This window comes from Adiantum capillus-veneris, chromosome 22 (assembly GCF_014529385.1).
Source record: "Adiantum capillus-veneris isolate H3 chromosome 22, ASM1452938v2, whole genome shotgun sequence".
In the NCBI taxonomy this organism is placed as follows: Eukaryota; Viridiplantae; Streptophyta; class Polypodiopsida; order Polypodiales; family Pteridaceae; genus Adiantum; species Adiantum capillus-veneris.
In genome coordinates, this window is record NC_140952.1 from 75534983 (window position 1) to 75562284 (window position 27302).

Below are 27302 nucleotides of genomic sequence, written 5' to 3' on the forward strand. Positions count from 1 at the left end.
CCAAAGGCCTTGGTGAAGGATGAGCCATACTGTGCTTGATAGCAATAGGGAAGGTCCACACACATTGAAATATGTATTACCACTGTCTAGCACTCCAATTTGGCCCCCACCTTGAGTTGATTTTTACGTTTAGAGACTGGATGAAGGCTGGAAAGCTTGAGAATTGAGAACAAATCTGCCCATTGGTCTTTCTCAAATTAAAAGAAGCACGGAATGAAGTAGCATCCAAGATTTTTATGTACTTCTGAATCATGTAGGCTAGAAAGTCAGCAAGCATAGGAGAAAAATGAAAATGTTAGCTAAACTTTATTTAGATAGGAAATTGTGCATGCTTCCAACACGTAATACCCTTTTTGAAGCAAATATGAGCGCTTCCGGGAGAATCAATCCCGTCTATCCTAAGGTGATGTCCAAACCATAAAGAATTTTCTAAGAAGAATTCTCTAGAGCACCTAAGGTCTAGAGATGGAGTCCAATTGGATTTCAAAGAAAACCATGAATTCCATAAGCTACAAATGAGGGTAGAGCCTGCAAGTTTAATAGGGATAGGTGCAATGATAGATCCATCAGATCCAACTCTTTCCAAGCTTTATACTCATGTAGGGAGAACTTTCCCACATTTTTATAAATTAGCAATGCCGAATAATCATCAGAGGTGATAGCTCTTAGAATCCATTCAATTGCCAATTTGGTTGCCCGATCTTCCAAGCTGAGAATTCATACCAAGTCCTCCATTGCTTTTGGATGAGCAGCAGATGTTCCAAGCAACTTAGGGAACCCTACTGTCGAATCCTATTGTCAAGGCTAGTTCCTCCCCACATAAAATCTTCTAGCAAGGGCTACTGCCTTGTTCAAATGGAACTTTGCAGGTTTCCAACAGGACATGAAAAAAATAGAGAGTGAAGTATATAATGATTCAACACAAAGATTCTAGAGTACAATGATTAATCCAATATAATATTTTCCTCTTGAATTTTTGAAGAACCCACTTCCATCTTTGTGCCATTGAGACCTAGAAGCCCATTGGAATGCCCAGAAGTCTGAAGACCCATCTTCCTTGATTCTTTGGCATCCATTTGTTAGTAAAATTTTTGGAGTCTAACCTACAGAAACTCTAAAGGAAGTTTTAGTATGATTAATGCAAGATCCATTGGCTAGACAGAAAGTGTGTAGACAATCCCATAGAAGCTGCATTGACTGCTCCTCATTTATGACTAAAGCATTTGTTTCAAAACATAAATCTGAAGAAGAGCTTGGAATTTGGATCCCTTTGATCAATCCATTGTCTGGAAAATCTTTTATAAGCCAACCCAATGCATCTAAGGTGATTGCAAAAAAAAAAGGAGCAATGGATCAACCTTGTCTGATACATTATGGGAATAAATTTTGAGAGCACCCCATTGATAGCAACTTTGGCAAAAGAATAACCAAATAGTTTAATGAATCTTTTACCAAATCCCATGTCAAAAAGAGATTGTATAATAAACTCCCACTCTATCCTATCATAGGCCTTGTCAAAATCAATCTTGAAAAAGACATAGTCTTGTTGGGTCTCCTTTCCCACAGGATAATAATGGCATCAAGGATGAATCTGTTCTTTATTTCTCCTTCAAGATAAGCTGGTCCATAAGGGGGTTAAGTCTTCTAGCTAAGGATATAGCAAAGATTTTGTAAATAGAATTCAAACAAGTTATAGGTCTCTAATTTGCTAGGTCCCCTTTGTCCCCTCTTTTGTGTATCAATTTGATATCACCAATGTTGATATTAGTGAACAGAGCTCCTAGACCCACAACTTCTTTGTCCCCTTTTTTGTGTAAAAAGAAGCAAGACAAGTTATATGTGTCCAATTTTCTAGGTCCCCTTTGTCCCCTTTTTTGTGTATCAATTTGATAACACCAATGTTGATATCAACAATTGACAAAGCTCCTAGACCCACAACTTCTTGCTAGACTAGAAGAATATAAAGGGCTAAGAATTCTTGAAACTAAATGTAAGATTCATTAGGCAGGCCATCAAGTCGTGGTGTTTTACCAAGCTTCAATTTACTAATAGTTTCTTTAATCTCACCTAAAGAGATAGGCATATCCATGATTTTAGCAATTTGAGGGCTCCCAAGATAGTGACATCCCTTTTATGGGGATTAGATAAAATATTAGTAAAAAAAGCTTTGGCAATTTTCACATTGTCCTCTTGAGTAGAGGCCACTATACCATTGGCATCATTTAAAAAGGGCACAAAGTCCCTAGCTTTCTTTCTTTTTAACACTAGTTTGGTACCAAAACAGAACACTTTAAGTGTCCTTTTTGAACAAATTTAAATTAAATGCTACTTGCATTAGACGGTTTATTTAAGAAAACCCTCTTGATATGCTTAAATATGTTAGCTAGAGGGTCTTTTAAAAATATAACCTTGCATTTTAGAATCTATCATGATCAAGAACTACACTCATCAAGTTGACCCTCGTAAGACTGCAATTGACTGTTTGAAGAAATCGCCTTTATAAGCTCAAGAAAAAATGAAGCGACCTTGTAGAAAATTTTAGGTGACTCTTCCACAATTTTTCTATAGATAATTGAAAGTTTCATGTGCAAAAATAATGACTTTGGAGTATATAAAATAATGGAAAGTTCCATGTGTTTGATATGGTCATTTCAAGCATATCATTGTATTCAAAGAAAAATATGTTTTTGATGCATTTGTGAGTTTTAAAAGCTGATACATTGCTTGCCCTTTCCATTGAGCACTCAAGGTGGCAAGTAGAAGGGCTTTGGTATGCAACAATTATTGGATCATTTTAAATATTCAAAATTGCATAAGAGAAAACTTTCACATTTTCATTCTTGAGACATAAGCATTCAAAATCTCAAATAATATCAAACTTTTCATGTAAATTAACTAAATGTATTAAATTACGTGGTACATACACAATTGGGGTGCCTAAAACCTTGGTTTCAATGTTATTATGGAGAACTCAAGATTTTCAAGAGTTTTTGCACGATAAAAAATTCAAGATAGAGTTCAAGCAACGAGATTTAATTGAGTTAGGGAGCCCAAAAATACGTAGTTTCTTGGTTTAAACATATAAAGTCATTTGTAGTTGTCAAATTGCACTAGAATAGTACCAATTTCATGAGGGGGGAACACCAAAATTATGCTCTTATTTAGCACGTGCTCAAGTATGAAATTATGTCTATAGCTTGCATGTGACTTGAAAACTTATCTTTGAAGTGCATTCCACTTGTAACCCTAAGTTCTAGCACTTGGCTTTTATAAACATAAAACGGGCCATCTCTACAAAAAGATATAATAATTGTATGATTTTTTTTGGCAAAACAGCTTGAAATTTTACTAAAATTTATGTTTTAGAGCTTACCAAAATTCTCTCCATACAGATTGCATTTTGATATGGAGAAAAATCCAGTGTTTTCTTTTGCTCATAACCAATCTATGGTAGAAGCAAGGTGTAAAAACTTCTTTCTAGCTTGACAAATAAATTGCCAAAACTTGGTAAAAAATAGGACACTTTAGTGTCTCAGGACACTTAAGTGTCCAATTACAGAACTAGTGTTAATAAATCTTAAACTTCTCTTTAGAGGGTCTGTCTATTTTACCAGCACAGAATACTCTAGTCCAAGCAAGCGTACTGTGGGCTTCTAGGAGCTCTTCTTTCCTTAGAGTTTCATTAAGCATAACCAACTGATTAGATAGCATTGGATTCAGGTCTTTTAATTGAAGGATCCTCCCTTTTATCATCATCCTTCTATCTACTCTAATTTCCCTGGCTTTTTGTTTTAAAGTAGTAAGACAAACCTGTGTTTCCTTAACAACAAGATCTCAAAGGAGAATGATTAGACAAGAATGCATGATCAAAGATGTTTCTAACTTTCTCTTTGACACACTTGAGCTTAAGAAGAGATAGATCCATATGGACCCACCCTGCTTTATAATTGCAATCACCCTTATATAATTCAAAGCATAACGAGACTGATCAAAAAGTAGTATAGAGTATGTTCTACTACTCACCTACCAGTGTTCATTGAGTAGGTCCACTGACATATAAAGTCTTTCCAACCTTGCTACTCTATAGCACATGCCTTTTTGCTTGTTTGTCCATGTGAACCCTTATTTTTTTGAGATGTCTACCAAGTTGAGAGAATCTACCATAGCTTCCCAAGCATCTCTTTCCTCACAGATAACCTGGCCCAAATGTTTTCATCTATCCTTGATATCAACCACCATATTGTAATCTCCTACAACCAGAATGGCATTAGACAATTCTACCAGCTGTTTCCATACTTCAGACCTCTTTTCCATGAAGCTAGATTCATACAGACTGACCACAGTGTAATTGATAGGATCCTTAAAGGAGACAACCACCCAATTACCTTTGAGGCCATACTTAACAGAGTATCTTAGGAAAAAATGCTTACAATCACCTCCATGATTAGGACCCCCTCTGCCATTTGTATGGTTAGTGTAAAACCACTCATATTTTGTCCCCAATCTTCTACGATTGGCTAGAAGGTTACTTTCACCAACTTTAAGCTCTTGCAAACAAATAAAATCAATAAAGTATTGCATATCTTCAAGCCATTTTCTGATGGCCCATGCTCTGATAACATCTTTGAGACCTTTACAATTAAGAGAAAAACCAGTCATCTTTGAACAATTCATTTCTTAGAGTTTTTTAAGGGTTTGGAAAGGGCCACTGATGCGATTATAAGATTTTTGTTTTCTTTTCTCTTCGCTTTAGAACTGCCTTTGATAGGTAGTGCCTCCTCTTCAGCTTGTGGCATAAGGATGTCTACTGAGTTCTCAGGAGAGGCGACCAACTGACTCATAAGGGCTAAACCCTCATCTCAGAGTTCCTTATCAAAGGCCTTATGTATATAGTTGGTGGTGACTTGAAGCTTTTGAGTGACTGAAATATGCTCACTCTTAGAGTAAGAAGAATCAGAGTTAGTGGAGAAGCCCCTTGTTTTTTCAGCAATTAGGAGGGGACACTGATGAGAGTGCATCACCCTGGTCTTATTTGGTTGGGGGAGCTTCATCACCTGGTGTGGAAGACAGGTCTTTATGAGTTGCAACCTCAGTAGGTTTTTCATGAGAGTCAATGAAGGTGTCAGTGTGTTCTTTTTCAAGTTTTGTTTGCCACCTAGCTTGAGTTTCCATATCAAGGGGGTCAAAAAAATCATCAAGTAGAGCCCCGAATCGATTAACAACCAGATTATTGGATCTACTTCTTGAGGCAAGAGCATTGGTCTACCTGGTTCTATTGAAGTTTATATTATTATTATTACGAGTGAAGCCTTGTTCCGGGAGAGCCTCCTTTTTGTGAAGACATTCTTTTATCAAGTGTCCTTGTTGGAAACAGTGAAAACATGCATTAGGAAGGGTTTTATAGATGATTTTCTAGAGGTGCAAAAGATGATCTTTCACAGGTACAACTTCCCTTAAGGGGGCATTGAGGTCAACTTCAATGAGGAGTTGAGGATCCCATTTAGGGTTCATGCCATTGGTAGGTTTTTGACCAAGTTTGTTTGCAAGCAAGCTTTACGGTCAAGCGTTACTCATGAATGAGAAATAAATATGTAGCTTCATATGTGCAGAGGGCCACTTGCACCAAGGTTTGGTGAGGTTGCAAAATCCATGACAATAAGAGAAGGTGTGATTATAGTGGGACAAAGTGGTGCTTAACATTCTTTTGAGCTATAATGATCTCTGTGTGTGTGTGTGTGTGAGAGAGAGAGAGAGAGAGAGAGAGAGAGAGAGAGAGAGAGAGAGAGAGAGAGAGAGAGAGAGAGAGAGAACAACATCACAACACGTGGACATTACAAGTTATTTTGTGGCTTAACATGATGAACTTGCTTTTGTACCTTTTATATATTCTTAAGATAGATTTGAGGGTTTGGTATTGCACTCAATGTAGGTACTAATGTGAGCACCAGTGCTACTTCAAATGAGCTAGCTTCTTTCATCTCAAAGGAGGAAGTGCCTTTAATGTTGAGCATAGTATCTAGCAAGGGCTTAGAGAAGGCATGCACAAACTTCTTTGCGAGCTCTACAATCCCCATCCGAGAAACTAACTCCAATAACCATAACGCTACTAGCTTCTGTGCATTAAGAGAGTAAAAGTCTACACAATGATGCACTTTGAATTGTGAACCATGCTCAATTGCTTAATATGACCATGAAGCTCTTAACGAAAGAAACTCAATGGCATAAAATAGTTAACCCCATCGAGTGCTCATCCTTAGTTCTCTATACAAAATTATGCCTATGACTAGCAAATTTAAAACGAACAACAAAATGATGTATTTTTTGCTCATTTTTTGCTTCTCACCTATATTGGTAGTTACTATTGGCTCCCCATAAAAGAAATTCATTTCTTTGTTAGATACCGGATGTTCCCCCCTCTTCTCAAGGCTATCCCGCACCTCTGTCGCCCTCCCTCTTCGTCTTCCTCCGGCTCACGTCGGCTGCTCTCTGCTCAGGAAGAAGGAGAGAGAGACAGAAAAGGTCATCGAGGAGCTCGATGAGCCACAGTAACTTGCAAGCCTTTGCCTCTCCCTCAACCCCTGACATTTGCCCTCTACCAGCCTCTGGCATTTGCCCATCGCACCCTCTCTTTGTGTGTGTGTGAGAGAGAGAGAGAGAGAGAGAGAGAGAGAGAGAGAGAGAGAGAGAGAGAGAGAGAGAGAGAGAGAGAGAGAGAGAGAGAGAGAGAGAGAGAATCGGCATGTAGACTAATAGTTCTCTCTCTTCCCAGAATCGATTCGGCATGTAGAAGAGAGAACCTTTTAAGATTCTCCCATCTATTTTTTTACAAAATGGGTGCTCCCTATTGGCATCACTTAAAACATAATTCTTGAATACCCAAAAGATTCCTCGCACTTTTGACGAGCCTGCGAGGCTGCAATTTCTTAGCCCTACGCCTCTGATCCTCTTGCCATGGCGACCTGGTGTTGTCGACCTCCTCGTCAAGCCCTGCTACTCATCGTAGCCCTCTTACCACTTCACCCTTCTCTCCTCCCTCTATAGCCTGTTGCCTGCATAACCCAGAATGTAGAAAACACACACACACACACACACACACACACACACACACACACACACACACACTTTAAGCCCTGCTCCCCCCCCCTGTCCCTCTTTCCATCCCACCCAAACCCATACCCTCATCAAATCTTCGCCCTGCAGACATCGTGTGAAGAGAGAGGGGGAAAGAGGATGAGCCTTACAGACGTCGTGTGGAGAGAAAGATATCGCATGACTGCCCACATGTGAGTAGAAATAGAGAATCCACTTTCGGAAACGAGCCCATTTCCTTCTAATTAACCCTCATAATCTCACCCTTCCCTTTTTTGTTTAAACTTAATGAGGTCATTTTTTTATTTTATTTCAGCTGGTATCACCTACTGGATAGCTTTAAAATAGTTGACGGCAAACGGTTTTGAACATAAGAAGGCAATATTTCTGCAGGAGTAGAGCTTCATACGCGACGAGGACGAAGATACAACAGGATTTCTGATGAGCAGAATCGGATCTTGATATGGCGCTGGACATGACTCCTTACGATGCTGATGATAGCATCAGCACCATCACCCAGAAGACGAAGAGACTGAAGCAGTCCAACCCCTTCCTTCTTCACACACTAGAGAACCCTGACCTTAACCAGTACTGGTACTCTTCCAACACCATCTCCGTCCTCGTCAAGGTATCCCAGCCTTTTGTCTTAATTATCTGCTGCTTAGTTACGGTACTGAATTGGGAATCTGTAGGACTTGATCTTGCATGTCTGTGTAAGTGAGCTTGTAGGCTTCACATGCACATGTGCACTGCGTGTAGGCATGGGCGCAGTGATTCTCACTGTCTTTCTCTTTGAGTTGCTGCCATGTGCAGTGTCATGTAGAAAGAAAGGCAATGGCATGCGCGCACGTGCACACACACACACACACACACACACACACACACACACACACACACATGGATGCAAGTTGTGTGCATGGGTTTCCAAATTCTACTTCCATTCATGGAAATGTTTTTAGTCATGCTTATATGTTGCTTGTTTTCTTTGTGATTGATCACATGCTGCTTCATGGGGCATTCATGGTTATATAGATGTATTTAGCATTTTGGTATGCATATCATGTTAACCTCTCTGGGCTTTTAAGTTAATCAGAAGACAAGGACTCGTGTCTGCAAAGAGTGGGCAATACATTTTTATTTTTATTGCATGTCATTGCTCATTTGCATCAGATTAGGTGTCATGTTTGCCTCAGCTTAGCCTTGAGCCCATTCATACTTGAGATTAGCGGGTTGCAAACCATGGTAAAGGGAAGACAACCAGTAAAATATACATGAAAGAATGAAAATTTGAAACTTTCTACTAGTATTTTGGGTTTACATCTCTACAACGAGGAAAATTGAAACCCAATCGCTTTGGAAAAAAGACTTTCCTGAACCCTGGTTATGTTTAGTTGGTACCTAGACAGGCCACTTTGGTTTCTTGGAGTGAACTGGCTTTTCTGTAGGGTATAGTACCCTTGGGCTCAATATTGTGGGCTATTGTCAATTATGGGTGATCTTGTGGACTCTAGTCCTTTGGCTGTATGTATCAATTTGGGTCAGCGGTAAGGAATGTAAGCCCTTTTCCTTGATCCCTTTGCATTTTTTGAAATGCATTGCATACCTTATGTGCCTTATCTGCGGGTGACGAACAATACGTGTATTGTATCGTACCTAACACACCTAACTACTTTGATGAGCTCTGATTGTTAGGTGCAGCGGAATGAATGTTGTTTTTTCTCAAGATTAGTGATACTTATTGCTCAAGGTTCCTTTAAGTTCTTTAGGGAAAGAGAGAGCTTTCCGTCTTGTAGAGTGTTGTGGTCACGAACAAAGTGAGTGGATATTGTGCGTGCAAGTGAATGAGACTAAGAGAAGGAGAGAGAAGAGATACGACACCCGAGAGGTTGTAAAACCGTCCTCCGAAGGCCCCACTCTCGTCGGCAAGAGTGGTCTACTTTGATTGCACAAAGGTGTACAATGCGAATGCAATGGACTGATGCAATGGGACTATGCCGATGACGACGACGGTGATGACGACGACTAAGGTTGAAATCTGTGATCTTCTAGGCTGAGTTTGGGGTTGTCTTGGTGGCTGAAATTGACTGTTTTATGGCTGTTTTCATGGATGAGATGGTGGAGTAGTCGGGGATTAAACTGATGGCAAAAATGCTGAGGTTATATACTTGTTAGACTGTGTTTTCATGCTTATTCATACCTGCTGAAAAACGCTGTCATGCTGAGGTCTTCAAGCTGAGAAAAACGCTACAATGCTGAGGCTTTTTTGGTCTTTTCAAGGGCTGAAAACCCTCTGCAATTGCAGGTCTTGGAGCGTTGATGGTTGGCTGAAAAAACGCTGGGAAAGAGGGGTCCTAAAGCTGAGCAAAACGCTAATGTGCTAAGGATCTGAGATTCCAAAAACGCTAGGGTTTTGGGCTCATGCTGATTGTCAAAAACGCTAAAGCTGAGGTGATTCTGTCGCGGGAAAACTCTGACGATGGGGCTGATCTACAAGAATTCAAAAACAAGGGGCTGATCTGCCTGTCGGAACTGTCGCCAAAAGTGGGGGAGAACTTCAGGGGAGGATGCTCTATGAAAAACGCCAAGGTGATGGGAGGTATGGCGATGGGGGGTCATGAGGGGGGTCCTGCTGAGAAGTTGCCCGTTGAGCGGGAAGCTCCTACCGCCTCTTCTGCCAGAAAGTTCTAACTTGGGTTTGCTTATATATTAACTTAAATAAATTGCCCTATCTACTTTTGTTGGAAAGTCACTCAAAAATAATAAGTGAAAATACCAATAAATAGGAAAATAAGCTAAATGAACTGGAAAAGTCCACTAACTGATGCTAATGGATTCTGATGGGCATTCTGATGATCATGCCGTGTGTAACCGGAGGATATGCATCTATGCTAAGTGACTGGGCATGCACGGTTTACGAATAGACTCACAAAAGTGCCAGATCACTGCTAATCTAGACTTGACTGAACTGATTGAACCCTGCTGTGGTGTAGCTTGTCCACGGACACATAGGGTTGGGATGTGTCACGTGACATCCTCTCCTTTTCAAAGTGAGGTACTGGTACCGAACTGTATGGCGTCGAGGGAGATCGCCAACAACATCCGGAATCTTGGAAGAGACTCTTCGTCGGCCCACTCTGATGTGTGGGTCGTGCGGTACTTGAACTCCATAAAGGTCTGCAACGCTTGCTTCTCTGGGCCGCGTCGAAAGCGACACAAAGTCTTCTGTGGCTTCTTTGATGCTTCAACTTCGTCTAGAGTCATGCTTCTTTCTTCTTCAAGAATCTCCATGGCTGAAAATTCTTGAAACCATCTCCAACACAAAACCATGAACATAGCCATTCCATGTAAAGTGAAGGAAAAAAATATTGTCTTCTCTAAAGACTGTGTATGCAACGTAGATGAACATAGATACGGAGTGACAAACCGTTCATCAAACACATGCAAACAATGCGATTGAATCTTTTCTATTTGATCGAAATCAATCAACTGTGGCAAATCACAATGGAAATGCCCATGCTTGGTGCTCATACTATCATATGCTCTTTTAGAAACTGTGTCATGCCAAGGAAGAGACATGGAATGTGACTTCCTTACATACAAACTTTTCGGCTTTTTATGAACAATCCCCATACATTCGTGCTCATCCATGAGAGAAACGTGCTCAATGTGCAATATGTCATGCCTAGAAAAAGGGATCACATAACGATGCTGACTAAAATACAGGAAACCGTCACGAATGAAACACTCGAACAATGCGTGCGTATCAATCATGCGAACACATAATACTTCCTGTGAGGGTTCTTTGGACCAAGGCTCGAGAGCCAAGATCGCTTCTTCGGGATCTTTCGAATCTTCTCGTGGGGGATCTGTGCACCTCGACTCGAAAGCCAACATCGATTCTTGGTGATTGATCGAATTTACAACGAGGTTAGCTTAGCTAGAAAAAGCATCGACTAACACATCATCATTGTGAACAATCACATCTTGTTCATGCAATTCATCATGCTTGTCATTGTCAATCAAATCATCATGCTTCTCATCATCATGCAAATCGTGTGTGTCATGTTGTGGAGAAAAAGAGACTGAGAGAGTCTCCTTCTCCTGAATCCTGTCAGTTTTGTCCTGCATATTAGCAATGAGAGATGGAGAATGAGCAATGTCCTCTCCATGAATGAGAATAGAAGAATCACTTTTTGCATTGAGAGTTATAGTGTTAGTTAGAAAATCCATGAGAGCGTCATTATCACGAAACCATCGAATGCCCAAAATCATATCACATCCTGAGTGAGGAGAAACAACAAATCTTCTAGTGAAGGCAGTCTGTTCAATTGCAAATAACACATGAAGGCATTCCTCGGTAATGAGAGCGTCCATACCGGGACGAAAGCCAGAGACCTCGATAGGAGATCTCGGACTAACTTCGAGGCGGGCTCTCTAAACAAGAGAGGAATTGATCACATCATGCATACTACCTGGGTCAAACAATATGACAAAACGGTGCCCCGACGTACGACCATAACATTTAATGAGAGAATCATCAATGGGAGGTTCTTGAGAAACTTTGGGCACAATCGTGTTATCATTCATTGCATTGACAGATGTAGTGGGTGCTGTGGGTTCTTTAGATTCATTCGAGTCAAGCTTAGGACATGTTGTTTCTATGTGACCCTTAATGTGACAATGAAAACAACGACCTTCTTTAGAATAAGTGCTTTGTTCTTCCGACGTGATGTATCCTCCTACAATTCCTTGTGCTACCTTTTCATCTCGAGTAAGCTTAGGTTTAGCAGTTGTGTTAGCCTTACCCTTAGATTCATTGGAAGAATTCTTTGATGAGATATTGTTGGTAGATTGGTTAGAAGAGTTATCATTTTTACCGTTCTTACCGTTCTAAGGGTTTTGAGAAGTCTGCGAGGTACTTGTGGAAGTCTTGTTCTCCTTAGGCTTTCCCTTGTTGTGCTTCATCTCCTGTGCGATAGCAATCGCTACCGCCTTGTTGAGATCGATTGGATCGATCATCTCGACATCGTACTTGATATACTCGTCCAATCCAAAGAGAAAAGCCTCTTTGCGCTCATCATCCGACATGCGTAGTTGGGTACCTAGCTGCAAAACACGATTAGAAAAGGAGATAACCGGCATACCATTTTGCTTGAGAGCGCGCCAATCGTCCTTCAATCGTGCGAGGTACTGAGGTGGCATAAACCGCGCCTTGAGCTTGTCTTGGAAATCAGCCCAACTAAAAGAGAGGGGCGTGAAATTGTCGGCTGTCTCTAGGTGCGCGGCTAGCTGTGCCTCTTACCATGCGTGGTACCAATTAATGGCATCACCGGCAAGGTGCATAGCTGCCGTCAAAACTTTTCTATTGCTTGTCTTCTTAGTTGTCGCAAAATAAGCATTAAATTGATGCAACCAAGAATGAATAACTATAGCATCCATCTTACCGTCATACTTACTGAAAATCAACTTTTCTGTGACGGGATGGTTGGAATCCGCGTCGTGGCTTGCGTCACTTGACGAACTCTCACGATCTTTGGGTTGTTCGGTCTTCGAGGCTAGGATGTGGGAAATAAACTCTGGATGACGAATCTCCATTTGAGCCTCTCGTTCATCGCGCTCGCGTTCGAAAGCAAGTCGATGTTCTTCTTGTTTTGCGGCAAGAGCAATGCGCTCACGTTCCGGAGCAAGGTGATTTTCTTCTTGTTTTGCGGCAAGTGTGTCGTTTCTTTCATCGCGCTCGCGGTCCTTGGCTTCTTGTGCTTCTGCTTTGCTTGCGAGTTGTGCCAATGCAACTCGATTCGTTTCTTGTTGTTGTGCCATCATGTCCAACATTGACTTGACCATCATCTCCATAGGAGTGAGTGCAACTCGTGGCGTAGATGGCGAAGGGGGAGGGTCGAAAAGTCTCCTTGTGGGGAAAAATCTTCGCCGCCTCTCTCATGCTCATCACCTGTATGCGAAGTATCCATTCTGCTTCGGGTGACGACCATGCACTATGATCTTGGGGTCTTAAGCTCGCGAGGAACTTGAGTTCTTGAGGGTCTTGAGGTTCTTGAGGTCCTTGATTCGTGAGAATCTTGGGTTCTTGAGGTTCGTGAGTCTTGAGGGTCTTGGGTTCTTGGGGTTCTTGAGGTTTTCTTTCGCTTGCAAATCGCGTTGGAGAACTCCTTGGCGGCCTTGTGCTCACACCAAGGTTGCTTTTTCCCACCTCACGTCGATTGGCCGGCCGCTAAGTGCACGGTCCGCTCTCAATGAGTGAAAAGAGACACAAGGGGAGGCTGGACAAGCCCTTCTTTCTTGGGATTCCTGTCACTCTTCAACAAAACACGATTAGGAATCGCCATGCCCAAGTAAACTTGGGTTCGTGCGATCGCAACAAGCAAAAAAAATTCTTGTCGTTCTTGTGGTTCTTCCCTTGAGTAATGAAGAACACTTCCAATACTCTGATACCAATGTTAGGTGCAGCGGAATGAATGTTGTTTTTTCTCAAGATTAGTGATCCTTATTGCTCAAGCTTCCTTTTAGTTCTTTAGGGAAAGAGAGAGCTTTCCGTCTTGTAGAGTGAATGAATGTTGTTTTTTCTCAAGATTAGTGATCCTTATTGCTCAAGGTTCCTTTTAGTTCTTTACGGAAAGAGAGCTTTCCGTCTTGTAGAGTGTTGTGGTCACGAACAAAGTGAGTGGATATTGTGCGTGCAAGTGAATGAGACTGAGAGAAGGAGAGAGAAGAGATACGACACCCGAGAGGTTGTAAAACCCTCCTCCGAAGGCCCCACTCTCGTCGGCGAGAGTGTTCTACTTTGATTGCACAAAGGTGTACAATGCGAATGCAATGGACTGATGCAATGGGACTATGCCGAAGACGACGGTGATGACGACGACTAAGGCTGAAATCTGTGATCTTCTAGGCTGAGTTTGGGGTTGTCTTGGTGGCTGAAATTGACTGTTCTATGGCTGTTTTCATGGCCCAAAATGGTGGAGTAGTCGGGGATCAAGTCGGGGATCAAGCTGATGGCAATAACGCTGAGGTTATATACCTGTCAGGCTGCGTTTTCATGCTTGTTCATACCTACTGAAAGCGCTATCATGCTGAGGTCTTCAAGCTGAGAAAAACGCTGCAATGCTGAGGCTTTTCTGGTCTTTTCAAGGGCTGAAAACCCTCTGCAGTTGCAGGTCTTGGAGCGTTGATGGTTGACTGAAAAAACGATGGGAAAGAGGGGTCCTAAAGCTGAGCAAAACGCTGATGTGTTGAGGATCTTGTTACCATATACATGTGGTAGTGATGTGTGTGAACACACTAGGACCGCCGGGGCATTTTTTCCCTCTTCAGGAGGTTTTTTCCCCCGAGCATTGTATATACGCCCATCTCTCTAGGGCTATCTATCTTTCCATTGCACACTAAGTAACACACTCTCTATTGTGTGCCTTGAGCTTCCTTCGTCTTCCCCAAGCTGTGTGTGTTTCTTTGCAACCCTAATTCCAACAATTAGTATCAGAGCAGGTCACGTCCTCCCGGGCTTAGTCGCCAGCTGCTCCAGCACACGCCTGCTCACTTTCTCCGATTTCAGTGAGCTTTGGCGAGCGTTCGCAGGTCGACAAAATTTTTGGGAGTACTCGAAGAGCTTGGTCTGCTCAGAATTTTGATTTGGGCTCATTTCGGCCTCCGTTTCCACTACAAGCAGTACTGCACAGGCTATTGCGTCATTTTGTGCAGAATTTCTGTCAATGCCGTTTTCTGCATAACAGGTGCCTTATAGTCTTCTACGGTTTGTGCTATATAGCACAGGTTGTTCCCGCTCCATTTCTCCTATTTTCGGGTAGTTTTCACATCAGGTGCAGCATTTACCATGGCTGACAACAACAACACAGATGTGTTCAAGATGTTTGCTGCTGAGGACAGGTTGGATGAGGACAACTACCCTATGTGGGCTTATATGATGCAACATGTTCTTGTGTCAAAAGGTGTCTGGAACATTGTGCAGGGCATTGATGTACGTCCTGGTTCTGAGGATGTAGGTGATGTTGAGGATGTTGCAGGTCTTGCTGCAAGGATTGCAGCTGTTAGAGTTGTTTTGCCTACGGCAGAACAAGCTCGTTGGGATGTTAAGGATGCGTAGGCTCATGCATTGATTGCGTTGCCTGTGAAGCGCACCATTGTTCCTCACATCCGTTCAACAAAATCTGCAAAATAGGCTTGGGATATTCTAGCAGGTCTTTATGCAAAGCCGCAATGAGGCTAAAATTGCTTTGCTATGTAAAGAGCTGGAGTCAAAGATTATGCATGAGGAAGATGATATGGACACTTTCCTTGCTAGTGTCAAGGATATCAATGAGCAGCTTATTTCTGCAGGTGAAGTCATTTCAGACAGTTCCCTTGTGCAGACTGTTCTTGATGCCTTACCAGATTCCTACCAGACTTTTGCTAGTACTTGGAGACTGATGACCCAAGGAAATCCTGAAGTTGTGAAGTTTGATGCATTATGCACATTGCTGTTGCAAGAGTCACTCTCTAGAAAAAACAGGACTAGGTAGCGTGCAGTTGAAGAAGCTTTTATTGCTTCTCAAAGAAAGGGTGGTAACAACAATGCAGCCACTTCTTATGGTTCTACTGCGAGTGGCAAAAATTCTGTTCCTAATGCTTCTGCTGGCAGCACTTCGTCTTGCAATTCTGGTGATAAGGGCAAAAAGAAGATGCGTTGCCATTATTGTAAAGCCAATGATCACTTGATCAAGTCGTGTCCTAAGTTGAAGGCCAAAGAGGCTAAGAAGAAAGAGGGTGGTTCCACTGCAAATGCTGGTTCCACTACAAATGCAGCCATTGTTGAGTCTTCTGTGAAAGGAGACTGTGTTGCTGATGTTGATGCAGAATGGGCTTTTAGTGCAGAGTGCACTTACAATCCTGCTGTCCATGATGCATGCTTGTCAGTTGCTGCAGATTCACATGTGGTATTTCGACAGTGGTGCTACAAAGCACATTACCTCACATCGTGAATTGTTTACCTCTCTCGAGTCTGTCCCTCATGGGAATTCAGTCACTTGTGCCAACAACGTCTCTTATCCAGTTCAGGGAGTTGGAAAGATTGTGCTCACTGCTGCTAATGGTAGTTCCTTCACACTTGTTGATGCACTTTATGTACCTGGGATCAAGAAGAATCTCTTGTCTGTATCCGCACTTGCTAGACTTGGACTTGTAGTCAAATTTGTGGATGACAGATGTACAGTTCATGATCTCAGTTTTGGTGATGAAATTGTTGTATCTGGCCTTTTGTGCCGTGGGCTGTATAAGCTCACTTTGTATGACAAGTGTGGACAAAATTTTGCAAATGCTGTTGCAGATTCAAGGGCTATTTCAATGCAAAACTTTGGCATGCACGTTTTGGTCATCTGAATTTTGCCAGTTTGCTGCGTTTGCAGAAATCTGATATGGTTGCTTCTTTGCCGCCTCTTGAAGCACCTGTAAAACATGTTTGTGAAGGCTGTATTTTGGGTAAGATGCAGTGTTCTAAATTTCCAAAGGATGGTTCAGTTCGGGCCACATGCAGGTTGCAGCTTGTGCATAGTGATGTTTGTGGGTCCATGTAAACTCCGTCCTTGGGCAATTACTTGTACTTCGTGACTTTCATTGATGATTACTCCAGGCATGCATGGGTATTTCCGCTTAAAGCGAAGTCCGAAGTTTTTATGTGCTTCAAACAATTTCTGGCTATGGCTGAAAATGTCTCGAAATGTACTATGGGCACCCTCCGTTCCGATCGAGGGTGGGAGTATATGTCTCATGAATTTAATGCATTTCTGGCTAGTCGTGGGATAAAACACCAATGTATAGTGCCTTATACACCTCAGCAAAATGGTGTTGCTGAGAGGAAAAATAGGTCACTTACGGAAATGGCACTATGTATGGTCAAAAGTCAAGCTTTGCCACATTCTTTTTGGCTTGAGGCCATCATGTGTGCCACTTATGTACTTAACAGGTGTCCTACGAAACCTTTGCAGTCTATTACTCCATATGAAGCATGGCATGATAGAAAGCCTTCTATTGTGCACATGGGTGTTTTTGGCTGTTTGGCATATGCTTTGGTGCGACAAGTGCAGCGCAGAAAATTGGATGATAAGGCTGTCAAATGTATTTTTGTTGGTTATAGTGTTGAAAGCAAAGGTTACAGGTTGTATCATCCGCAAACAAAACGTATTCTGGTTTCTCGGGATGTAGTGTTTGTGGAAGATTCTGTTCAGCCCTTGCTGTCATGTACTAGAGACAGTAATGTAAGCTCACAGGACATTTATGACACTTTGTTGCCTCTTTTCAGTGGTGGAAATACGAATGTAAGTTCCAATGAGGCAAATGTACAGCCTATGGGGGTTTCTGAAAATGTTTTAGATCAGCCTATTACCGATGCAGATGTACATGATGTACTTGATGAGGAAAGGGCTGAAAATGAGCAGGCTAGAGGTATGCCAAAATGGTTGGTGCACACTTTGCGTGATAGTAAATTGGATGCACCTTTGTCTAGTCGTACTCGTTCAGGCTCTCGCCATGCATCTTATGCATCAGATTGTTATGCGTTGGCTGTGTCTAGCTTACATGATGTTGAGGAGCCTGTGTCTTTTGATGAAGCACAAAATTTAGAAAATTGGATGGCTGCCATGCAATCAAAATATGATGCACTTATAGAAAATGACACATGGACTTTATGTGATTTGCCTCCTGGCAAAAAGGCCATTGGTACGAAGTGGGTTTACAAGTTGAAACGCAAGCCGGATGGTGAGATCGATCCCATAAGGCTCGACTTGTTGCAAAGGGTTATGCACAGCAAAAAGGCATAGATTATGAAGAGACTTTTGCTCCCACTTGTCGTATGACTACTGTGCGTTTTCTATGTGCATTGGCAGCTCATTTTGGTTGGGATGTACATCAATCAAACATATTTACTGCTTTCTTGAACGGTGACATATTTGAGGAAGTTTATGTAACGCAGCCTCGCGGTTTTGTCATAAAAGGACAAGAGGACAAAGTGTGCAAATGTAACAAGGCTTTGTATAGGTTTAAGCAATCTCCTCGTGCTTGGTATGAGAAAGCTGACACTCATTTGGTCAAACAAGGCTTTCGTAACAGTCCAACAGAAAGCACATTGTATGTAAAGCGTGAGGGTGATGTACTTCTCATCGTGGTTCTTTATGTTGATGATTTGCTGATCATTGGACCAAATGAGAGACATATTGCTGAATTTAAGGCTGATTTGAATGCTACTTTCAAGATGAAAGATTTGGGGTTGTTGCATCATTATTTGGGTATACAGTTTAACCAGTGTGATGGTGGTATTGCCTTGTGTTAGAAAAGTTACATAGAGACATTGCTATGTAAGTTTGGACTTGAGGATTGCAAACCTATTGCCACTCCCATGGAAACAGGTTTGAAGTTGAGTCTACATGATGTTGGTGATCCTGCTGATGTCACTCTTTACCAAACTGCTGTTGGCTGCCTCATTTATGTATGCAACACGATGGCGGATATTCAGTTTGCAGTCTCACAGGTCAGCAGATTTATGCATAGCCCAGGGTCTAAGCATTGGCAGGCTGTCAAGAGGATTTTCCGCTACCTTAGTGGCACTTTACATCTTGGCTTGTTTTATCCCAAGGGGGGATCATTGCCGCCAGACTTACATGCTTTTTCGGACTCAGATTGGGCTGGTTGTTTTGACACGCGAGTGTCCACAAGTGGTTTTTGTTTCATGCTTGGCAGTTCATGTATATCATGGTTGAGCAAGAAGCAACCTACTGTGGCCACTTCGAGTTGTGAGGCTGAGTACAGGGCAGTCTTCACAGCTACGGTTGAGTGTGTATGGCTCAGACGCCTTATGGCTGATTTGGGTGTTGGACAGGACACTGCCAACACTATCTACACTGACAGTCAGAGCGCATTGGCAGTTGCGAGGAACCCAGTTTTTCATGCTCGCACAAAGCACATTGAGGTGCATTACCACTATGTCAGGGAGAGGCTCTCAGCAGGAGAGATCAACTTGGCTTATGTGCCAACACAGGACAACCTTGCAGATCTTTTCACAAAGGCATTGTCTCGTGCGAAGCTTGAAGCTTTCCGCAAAGCTTTGGGCTTACTCCCCTTTGTGGACTGATCCTGTCCTCAGGGCATGGCACTTCCCTTTACTCATGTGCCAGCTCTCGTTCACCGCATCACTCGAGGGGGGATTTGTTACCATATACATGTGGTAGTGATGTGTGTGAACACACTAGGACCGCCGGGGCATTTTTTCCCTCTTTAGGAGGTTTTTTCCACCGAGCATTGCATATACACCCATCACTCTAGGGCTATCTATCTTTCCATTGCACACTAAGTAACACACTCTCTATTGTGTGCCTCGAGCTTCCTTCGTCTTCTCCAAGCTGTGTGTTTCTCTGCAACCCTAATTCCAACAGATCTGAGATTCCAAAAACGCTAGGGTTTTGGGCTGATGCTGATTGTCAAAAACGCTAAAGCTGAGGTGATTCTGTCGCGGGAAAACTCCAAGGATGGGGCTGATCTACAAGAGTTCAAAAACGCTATGCCTTTGGGTTGATCTGCTGTTAGAACTGTCGCCAGAAGTGGGGAAAACTTCAGGGCGAGGATGCTCTATGAAAAACGCCAAGGTGATGGGAGGTATGGCGATGGGGGGTCATCGGGGGGGTCCTGCTGAGAAGTTGCCTGTTGAGCGGGAAGCTCCTGCTGCCTCTTCTGCCAGAAAGTGCTAACTTGAGTTTGCTTATATATTAACTTAACAAAATTGCCCTACCTACTTTTGTTGGAAAGTCACTTAAAAATAATAAGTGAAAATACGAATAAATAGGAAAATAGGCTAAATGAACTGGAAAAGTCCCCTAACTGATGCTAATGGATTCTGATGGGAATTCCGATGATCATGCTGTGTGCAACCGGAGGATATGCATCTATGCTAAGTGACTGGGCATGCACGGTCTACGAATAGACTCACAAAAGTGCCAGATCATTGCTAATCTAGACTTGACTGAACTGACTGAACCCTGCTCTGGTGTAGCTTGTCCACGAACACATAGGGTTGGGATGTGTCACGTGACATCCTCTCCTTTTCAAAGTGAGGTACTGGTACCGAACTGTATGGCGTCGAGGGAGATCGCCAACAACATCCAGAATCTTGGAAGGGACTCTTCGCCGGCCCACTCTGATGTGTGGGTCGTGCGGTACTTGAACTTCATAAAGGTCTGCAACGCTTGCTTCTCTGGGCCGCGCCGAAAGCGACACAAAGTCTTCTGTGGCTTCTTTGATGCTTCAACTTCGTCTAGAGTCCTGCTTCTTTCTTCTTCAAGAATCTCCATGGCTGAAAATTCCTGAAACCATCTCCAACACAAAACCATGAACATAGCCATTCCATGTAAAGTGAAGGAAAAAAATATTGTCTTCTCTAAAGATTGTGTATACAACGTAGATGAACATAGATACGGAGTGACAAACCGTTCATCAAAGATGCAAACAATGCGATTGAATCTTTTCTATTTGATCGAAATCAATCAATTGTGGCAAATCACAATGGAAATGCCCATGCTTGGTGCTCATACTATCATATGCTCTTTCAGAAATTGTGTCATGCTAAGGAAGAGACATGGAATGTGACTTCCTTACATACAAACTTTTCGGCTTTTTATGAACAATCCCCATACATTCGTGCTCATCCATGAGAGAAACATGCTCAACATGCAATATGTCATGCCTAGGAAAAGGGATCACATAACGATGCTGACTAAAATACAGGAAACCGTCACGAATGGAACACTCGAACAATGCGTGCGTATCAATCATGCGAACACATAATACTTCTTGTGAGGGTTCTTTGGACCAAGGCTCGAGAGCCAAGATCGCTTCTTTGGGGTCTATCGAATCTTCTTGTGGGGGATCTGTGGACCTCGACTCGAAAACCAAGATCGATTCTTGGTGATTGATCGATTCTACAACGAGGTTAGCTTCGCTAGAAAAAGCATCGACTAACACATCATCATTGTGAACAATCACATCTTGTTCATGCAATTCATCATGCTTGTCATTGTCAATCAAATCATCATCACATCTTGTTCATGCAATTCATCATGCTTGTCATTGTCAATCAAATCATCATGCAAATCCTGTGTGTCATACTGTGGAGAAAAAGAGACTGAGAGAGTCTCCTTCTCCTGAATCCTGTCAATCTTGTCCTGCATATTAGCAATGAGAGATGGAGAATGAGCAATGTCCTCTCCATGAATGAGAATAGGAAAATCACTTTTGGCATTGAGAGTTATAGTGTTAGTTAGAAAATCCATGAGAGCGTCATTATCACGAAACCATCGAATGCCCAAAATCATATCACATCCTGAGAGAGGAGAAACAACAAATCTTCTAGTGAAGGCAGTCTGTTTAATTGCAAATAACACATGAAGGCATTCCTCGGTAATGAGAGCGTCCATACCAGGACGAAAGCCAGAGACCTCGATAGGAGATCTCGGACTAACTTCGAGGCGGGCTTTCTCAACAAGAGAGGATTTGATCACATCATGCATACTACCTGGGTCAAACAATATGACAAAACGGTGCCCCGACGTACGACCATAACATTTAATGAGAGAATCATCAATGGGAGGGTCTTGAGAAACTTTGGGCACAATCGTGTTATCATTCATTGCATTGACAGATGTAGTGGGTGCTGTGGGTTCTTTAGATTCATTCGATTCAAGCTTAGGACATATTCTTTTTATGTCACCCTTAATGTGACAATGAAAACAACGACCTTCTTTAAAATAAGTGCTTTGTTCTTCCGACGTGATGTATCCTCCTACAATTCCTTGTGCTACCTTTTCATCTCGAGTAAGCTTAGGTTTAGCAGTTGTGTTAGCCTTACCCTTAGATTCATTGGAAGAATTCTTTGATGAGATATTGTTGGTAGATTGGTTAGAAGAGTTATCATTCTTGCCATTCTTACCGTTCTTACCGTTCTAAGGGTTCTGAGAAGTCTACGAGGTACTTGTGGAAGTCTTGTTCTCCTTAGGCTTTCCCTTGTTGTGCTTCATCTCTTGTGCGAGAGCAATCGCTACCGCCTTGTTGAGATCGATTGGATCGATTACCTCGACATCGTACTTGATATACTCGTCCAATCCAAAGAGAAAAGCCTCTTTGCGCTCATCATCCGACATGTGTAGTTGGGTACCTAGCTGCAAAACACGATTAGAAAAGGACATAACCGGCATACCATTTTGCTTGAGAGCGCGCCGATCGTCTTTCAATCGTGCGAGGTACTGAGGTGGCATAAACCGCGTCTTGAGCTTGTCTTTGAAATCAGCCCAACTAAAAGAGAGGCGTGAAATTGTTGGCTGCCTCTAGGTGCGCGGCTAGCTCTGCCTCTTGCCATGCGTGGTACCAATTAATGGCATCACCGGCAAGGTACATAGCTGTCGTCAAAACTTTGCTATTGCTTGTCTTCTTAGTTGTCGCAAAATAAGCATTAAATCTATGCAACCAAGAATGAATAACTATAGCATCCATCTTACCGTCATACTTACTGAAAATCAACTTTTCTGTGACTGGATGGTTGGAATCCGCGTCGTGGCTTGCGCCACTTGATGAACTCCCACAATCTTTGGGTGGTTCGGTCTTCGAGGCTAGGATGTGGGAAATAAACTCTCGATGACGAAACTCCCTTTGAGGCTCTCGTTCATCGCGCTCGTGTTCGAAAGCAAGTCGATGTTCTTCTTGTTTTGCGGCAAGAGCAATGCGCTCACGTTCCGGAGCAAGGCGATTTTCTTCTTGTTTTGCGGCAAGTGTGGCGTTTCTTTCATCGCGCTCGCGGTCCTTGGCTTCTTGTGCTTCTGCTTTGCTTGCGAGTTGTGCCAATGCAAGTCGATTCGTTTCTTGTTGTTGTGCCATCATGTCCAACATCGACTTGACCATCATCTCCATAGGAGTGAGTGCAACTCGTGGCGTAGAAGGCGAAGGGGGAGGGTCGAAAAGTCTCCTGGTGGAGAAAAGTCTTCGCCGCCTCTCTCATGCTCATCACCTGTATGCGAAGTATCCATTCCGCTTCGGGTGACGACCATGCACTATGATCTTGGGGTCTTAAGCTCGCGAGGAACTTGGGTTCTTGATGGTCTTGAGGTCCTTGATTCGTGAGAATCTTGGGTTCTTGAGGTTCGTGAGTCTTGAGGGTCTTGGGTTCTTGGGGTTCTTGAGGTTTTCTTTCGCTTGCAAATCGCGTTGGAGAAGGATCTTCTCTTCACCCGAGTTCTACCCTTTTATGCGGGCGCACCCCTTGGCAGCCTTGTGCTCACACCAAGGTTGCTTTTTCCCACCTCACGTCGATTGGCCGGCCGCTAAGTGCACGGTCCGCTCTCAATGAGTGAAAAGAGACACAAGGGGAGGCTGGACAAGCCCTTCTTTCTTGGGATTCTTGTCACTCTTCAACAAAACACGATTAGGAATCGCCACGCCCAAGTAAACTTGGGTTCGTGCGATCGCAACAAGCAAAAAAAATTCTTGTCGTTCTTGTGGTTCTTCCCTTGAGTAATGCAGAACACTTCCAAAACTCTGATACCAATGTTAGGTGCAATGGAATGAATGTTGTTTTTTCTCAAGATTAGTGATCCTTATTGCTCAAGGTTCCTTTTTGTTCTTTAGGGAAAGAGAGAGCTTCCGTCTTGTAGAGTGTTGTGGTCACGAACAAAGTGAGTGGATATTGTGCGTGCAAGTGAATGAGACTGAGAGAAGGAGAGAGAAGAGATACGACACCCGAGAGGTTGTAAAACCGTCCTCTGAAGGCCCCACTCTCGTCGGCGAGAGTGGTCTACTTTGATTGCACAAAGGTGTACAATGCGAATGCAATGGACTGATGCAATGGGACTATGCCGACGACGACGACGACGGTGATGACGACGACTAAGGCTGAAATTTGTGATCTTCTAGGTTGAGTTCGGGGTTGTCTTGGTGGCTGAAATTGACTGGTCTATGGCTGTTTTCATGGCTGAAATGGTGGAGTAGTCGGGGATCAAGCTGAAGGCAAAAACGCTGAGGTTATATACCTGTCAGGCTGCGTTTTCATGCTTGTTCATACCTGTTGAAAGCACTGTCATGCTGAGGTCTTCAAGGTGAGAAAAACGCTACAATGCTGAGGCTTTTCTGGTCTTTTCAAGGGCTGAAAACCCTCTGCAGTTACAGGTCTTGGAGCGTTGATGGTTGGCTGAAAAAATGATGGGAAAGAGGGGTCCTAATGCTGAGCAAAACGCTGATGTGCTGAGGATCTGAGATTTTAAAAACGCTAGGGTTTTGGGCTGATGCTGATTGTCAAAAACGCTAAAGCTGAGGTGATTCAGTCGCGGGAAAACTCCGAGGATGGGGCTGATCTACAAGAGTTCAAAAACGCTATGCCTTTGGGCTGATCTGCTGCTGGAACTGTCGCCAGAAGTGGGGGAGAACTTCAGGGTGAGGATGCTCTATGAAAAACGCCAAGGTGATGGGAGGTATGGCGATGGGGGGTCATGAGGGGGGGTCCTGCTGAGAAGTTGTCTGTTGAGCGGGAAGCTCCTGCTGCCTCTTCTGCCAGAAAGTGCTAACTTGGGTTTGCTTATATATTAACTTAACAAAATTGCCCTACCTACTTTTGTTGGAAAGTCACTTAAAAATAATAAGTGAAAATACCAATAAATAGGAAAATAGGTTAAATGAACTGGAAAATTCCTCTAACTGATGCTAATGGATTCTGATGGGAATTCCGATGATCATGCTGTGTGCAACCGGAGGATATGCATCTATGCTAAGTGATTGGGCATGCACGGTCTACGAATAGACTCACAAAAGTGCCAGATCACTGCTAATCTAGACTTGATTGAATTGACTGAACCCTGCTCTGGTGTAGCTTGTCCACGGATACATAGGGTTGGGATGTGTCACGTGACACTGATTGCCTCCCTGGCGAAAAGGTGAGCTTTTATTTAGCTTCCTTATGCACCCATATGTTGGAAGATGGAGAATTGAAGGATAAAGTTCAAGGATACGGCTGAAACCTTTTAGCATCAAATCCTTTAACGTTATTCTTAATTCTCCCTGTTCCAACACCATCCCCCTTTGTATGAAGCACAATCAATGTAAGTGCACTGTCCTATGTCCATCGGTTTGAGGACAATGTGCTTGCACAATGCTTTTGTCCTATATTCCATTCCAGCTGTGTATGTCTCTTGCTAATGTCTTGTGTACAGTGATTTTCTTATAAAGCCCAGGAGATAGAGGACAACGCAAAGAAAGCAGCGTTCCTTTCTACACCGAGCCTGTACTTCTCTCTCAATGATCATCATTTGAAAAAGAGCAGCTACATTTTTGATGTAAGCAAACTTAACTTAGTTAGTTGTTTAGAATAGCCCAAGCACACTAATTTTCCATTTGGACAGATTGACACACAGTGGAAGAAACATGCAAACTTTATTAAATGGGATTTCAATTCCCCATTGAACATACCAGAGCATATGTGGCACGCCTTTGATCTTGTTTTGATTGATCCTCCGTTTATCACATCAGAAGTTTGGTGTAAATATGCTGAGGCCACTCTTCTTCTCTTGGCACGCGGAGGTTGGTGCTGAACATTTAATAAAGAAAGGATTTGTATGTGTGTGTGTCATATGTGCATTTAGCTTAGGGACATAATGCACTGCATGCTGTGTGTGTGTGTGTTCTGTGTGTGTGTGTGTGTGTGTGTGTGTGTGTGTGAGAGAGAGAGAGAGAGAGAGAGAGAGAGAGAGAGAGAGAGAGAGAGAGAGAGAGCATTGTTGCATGGAACTTGCCCTCTCTAGCACTAGGAATTTTGTGCTGAAAATATCATAAGGAAGAGTGTATAGGTGCATTAGTAATTGGTTATATGTGAGAAATTTACAAAGTATTACAATTCTATTCATCACATGTGGCCTTAATGCTTTGCAGGAAAAATCATTCTAAGTACTGTTAAAGAGAATGCAGAGCTTCTAAATCATCTTTTGAACGTCCGACCGCAAGTTTTTGAGCCTTGTATACCTCACCTTGTCTATCAATATACGTTCTTCACAAATTACCAAACTAAGCATCTCTCACTGTATAATCCAGAGATATACCAAGGCTAGATTTTAAAAAAAAAACCTTGCACATGAGAACCTCTTGGACAACACAATTTTCTCAAGCACCTCAAAGAACTTTGGAGGAGAGATGAAGTAAATAAAGAGGTTTGTCTATTCCATTTGAAACTTGTAATGTCTAATGAACAAGGAGGGTTATCTAGTTACATTGATTTGCCCAAAAATTACCCTCAAGTTACCATGGTGCTCTCAAAGAGGCTTTGTTTCTTTTTAAAATTCTACAAAAAAATGATGGTAGCTGAAGACAAGTGCTCGGAAGTCAATTCATTGTACTTGATGCTTTTAACACTAAACTATGTTTTTTAAAGGTTTTTCAGCTCTCAAACCTCTTTCTTGTTACCCCTCTTGAGACATGACATATATGCCTCCAAGAGCTCTTTTGGTATTTGTCCTCTCTTTTTTTTCTTCTGCACAAAAATAAATGATATTGGGATAAGGACTAGGGAGAGAAGCACTCATGGTGTGTGTGTGTGTGTGCGTGTGAGAGAGAGAGAGAGAGAGAGAGAGAGAGAGATTCAAGCTAGCTTTGATAGAGATCACAAAGCTTCTTGATGAGCTTCATAGCAGGTCTGACAGTTCGAACGAATTGTCGCTTGTGCCTCCACGTGTATATATATATTTGATATTATATTTCGATCAAAATATATTTCCATCGAACCATATAGAATTTATACGAATATATGCGTAGAATACGTGTATATAATGAATAAAGGCATAATATATGTACAATTTATGTGCAACTTAACACTTGACCTTTGACCTTTTGTATGCCTTTAACATCATCATATGGCAACACATGGCTACAAATTCATAATGCTTCTTTATAGGTTTCATAATAGCTACTCCTCTCCACCCACAAGCCAAGAGACCTTTCTACTTGACCCTTGACCTTTCCCGTTCTTTAGGATCATCACATGGCTACCAATGGCTCATCAGACTTTGCCGGCATGGCATCCCAGATGTCTCGCTCATATTCATCTCAAAATCTTATGAAAGCATCGTATCAATTCCCAAGACCACAGACCCGTAACACCACCTGCAGGAGTGTAGAGAGGGAGAGTCAAAATTCTG

The 27302-nt window shown here is 42.5% G+C and overlaps 1 protein-coding gene across 1 annotated transcript; it reads left to right on the forward strand.

The window, feature by feature from the left end:
• The first annotated feature begins 7456 nt into the window (after window positions 1–7456).
• Window positions 7457–26540, forward strand: LOC147429610 (uncharacterized). The gene is made up of 4 exons (XM_086495875.1): window positions 7457–7717; window positions 25350–25451; window positions 25518–25695; window positions 26044–26540. The coding sequence occupies exons 1-4, from the start codon at window positions 7553–7555 to the stop codon at window positions 26217–26219; spliced, it is 621 nt and encodes a 206-aa protein (XP_086352001.1). The 5' UTR covers window positions 7457–7552; the 3' UTR covers window positions 26220–26540.
• Window positions 26541–27302: the final 762 nt, after the last annotated feature.

Bases quoted from the DNA above. Each gene is read 5' to 3' on its own strand.
- LOC147429610 (XM_086495875.1), top strand. From the start codon at position 7,553: ATGGCGCTGGACATGACTCCTTACGATGCTGATGATAGCATCAGCACC. The intron at 25,452-25,517 runs GTAAGCAAACTT...CCATTTGGACAG, and splicing joins AGAGCAGCTACATTTTTGAT to ATTGACACACAGTGGAAGAA. The intron at 25,696-26,043 runs GTTGGTGCTGAA...AATGCTTTGCAG, and splicing joins TCTTCTCTTGGCACGCGGAG to GAAAAATCATTCTAAGTACT.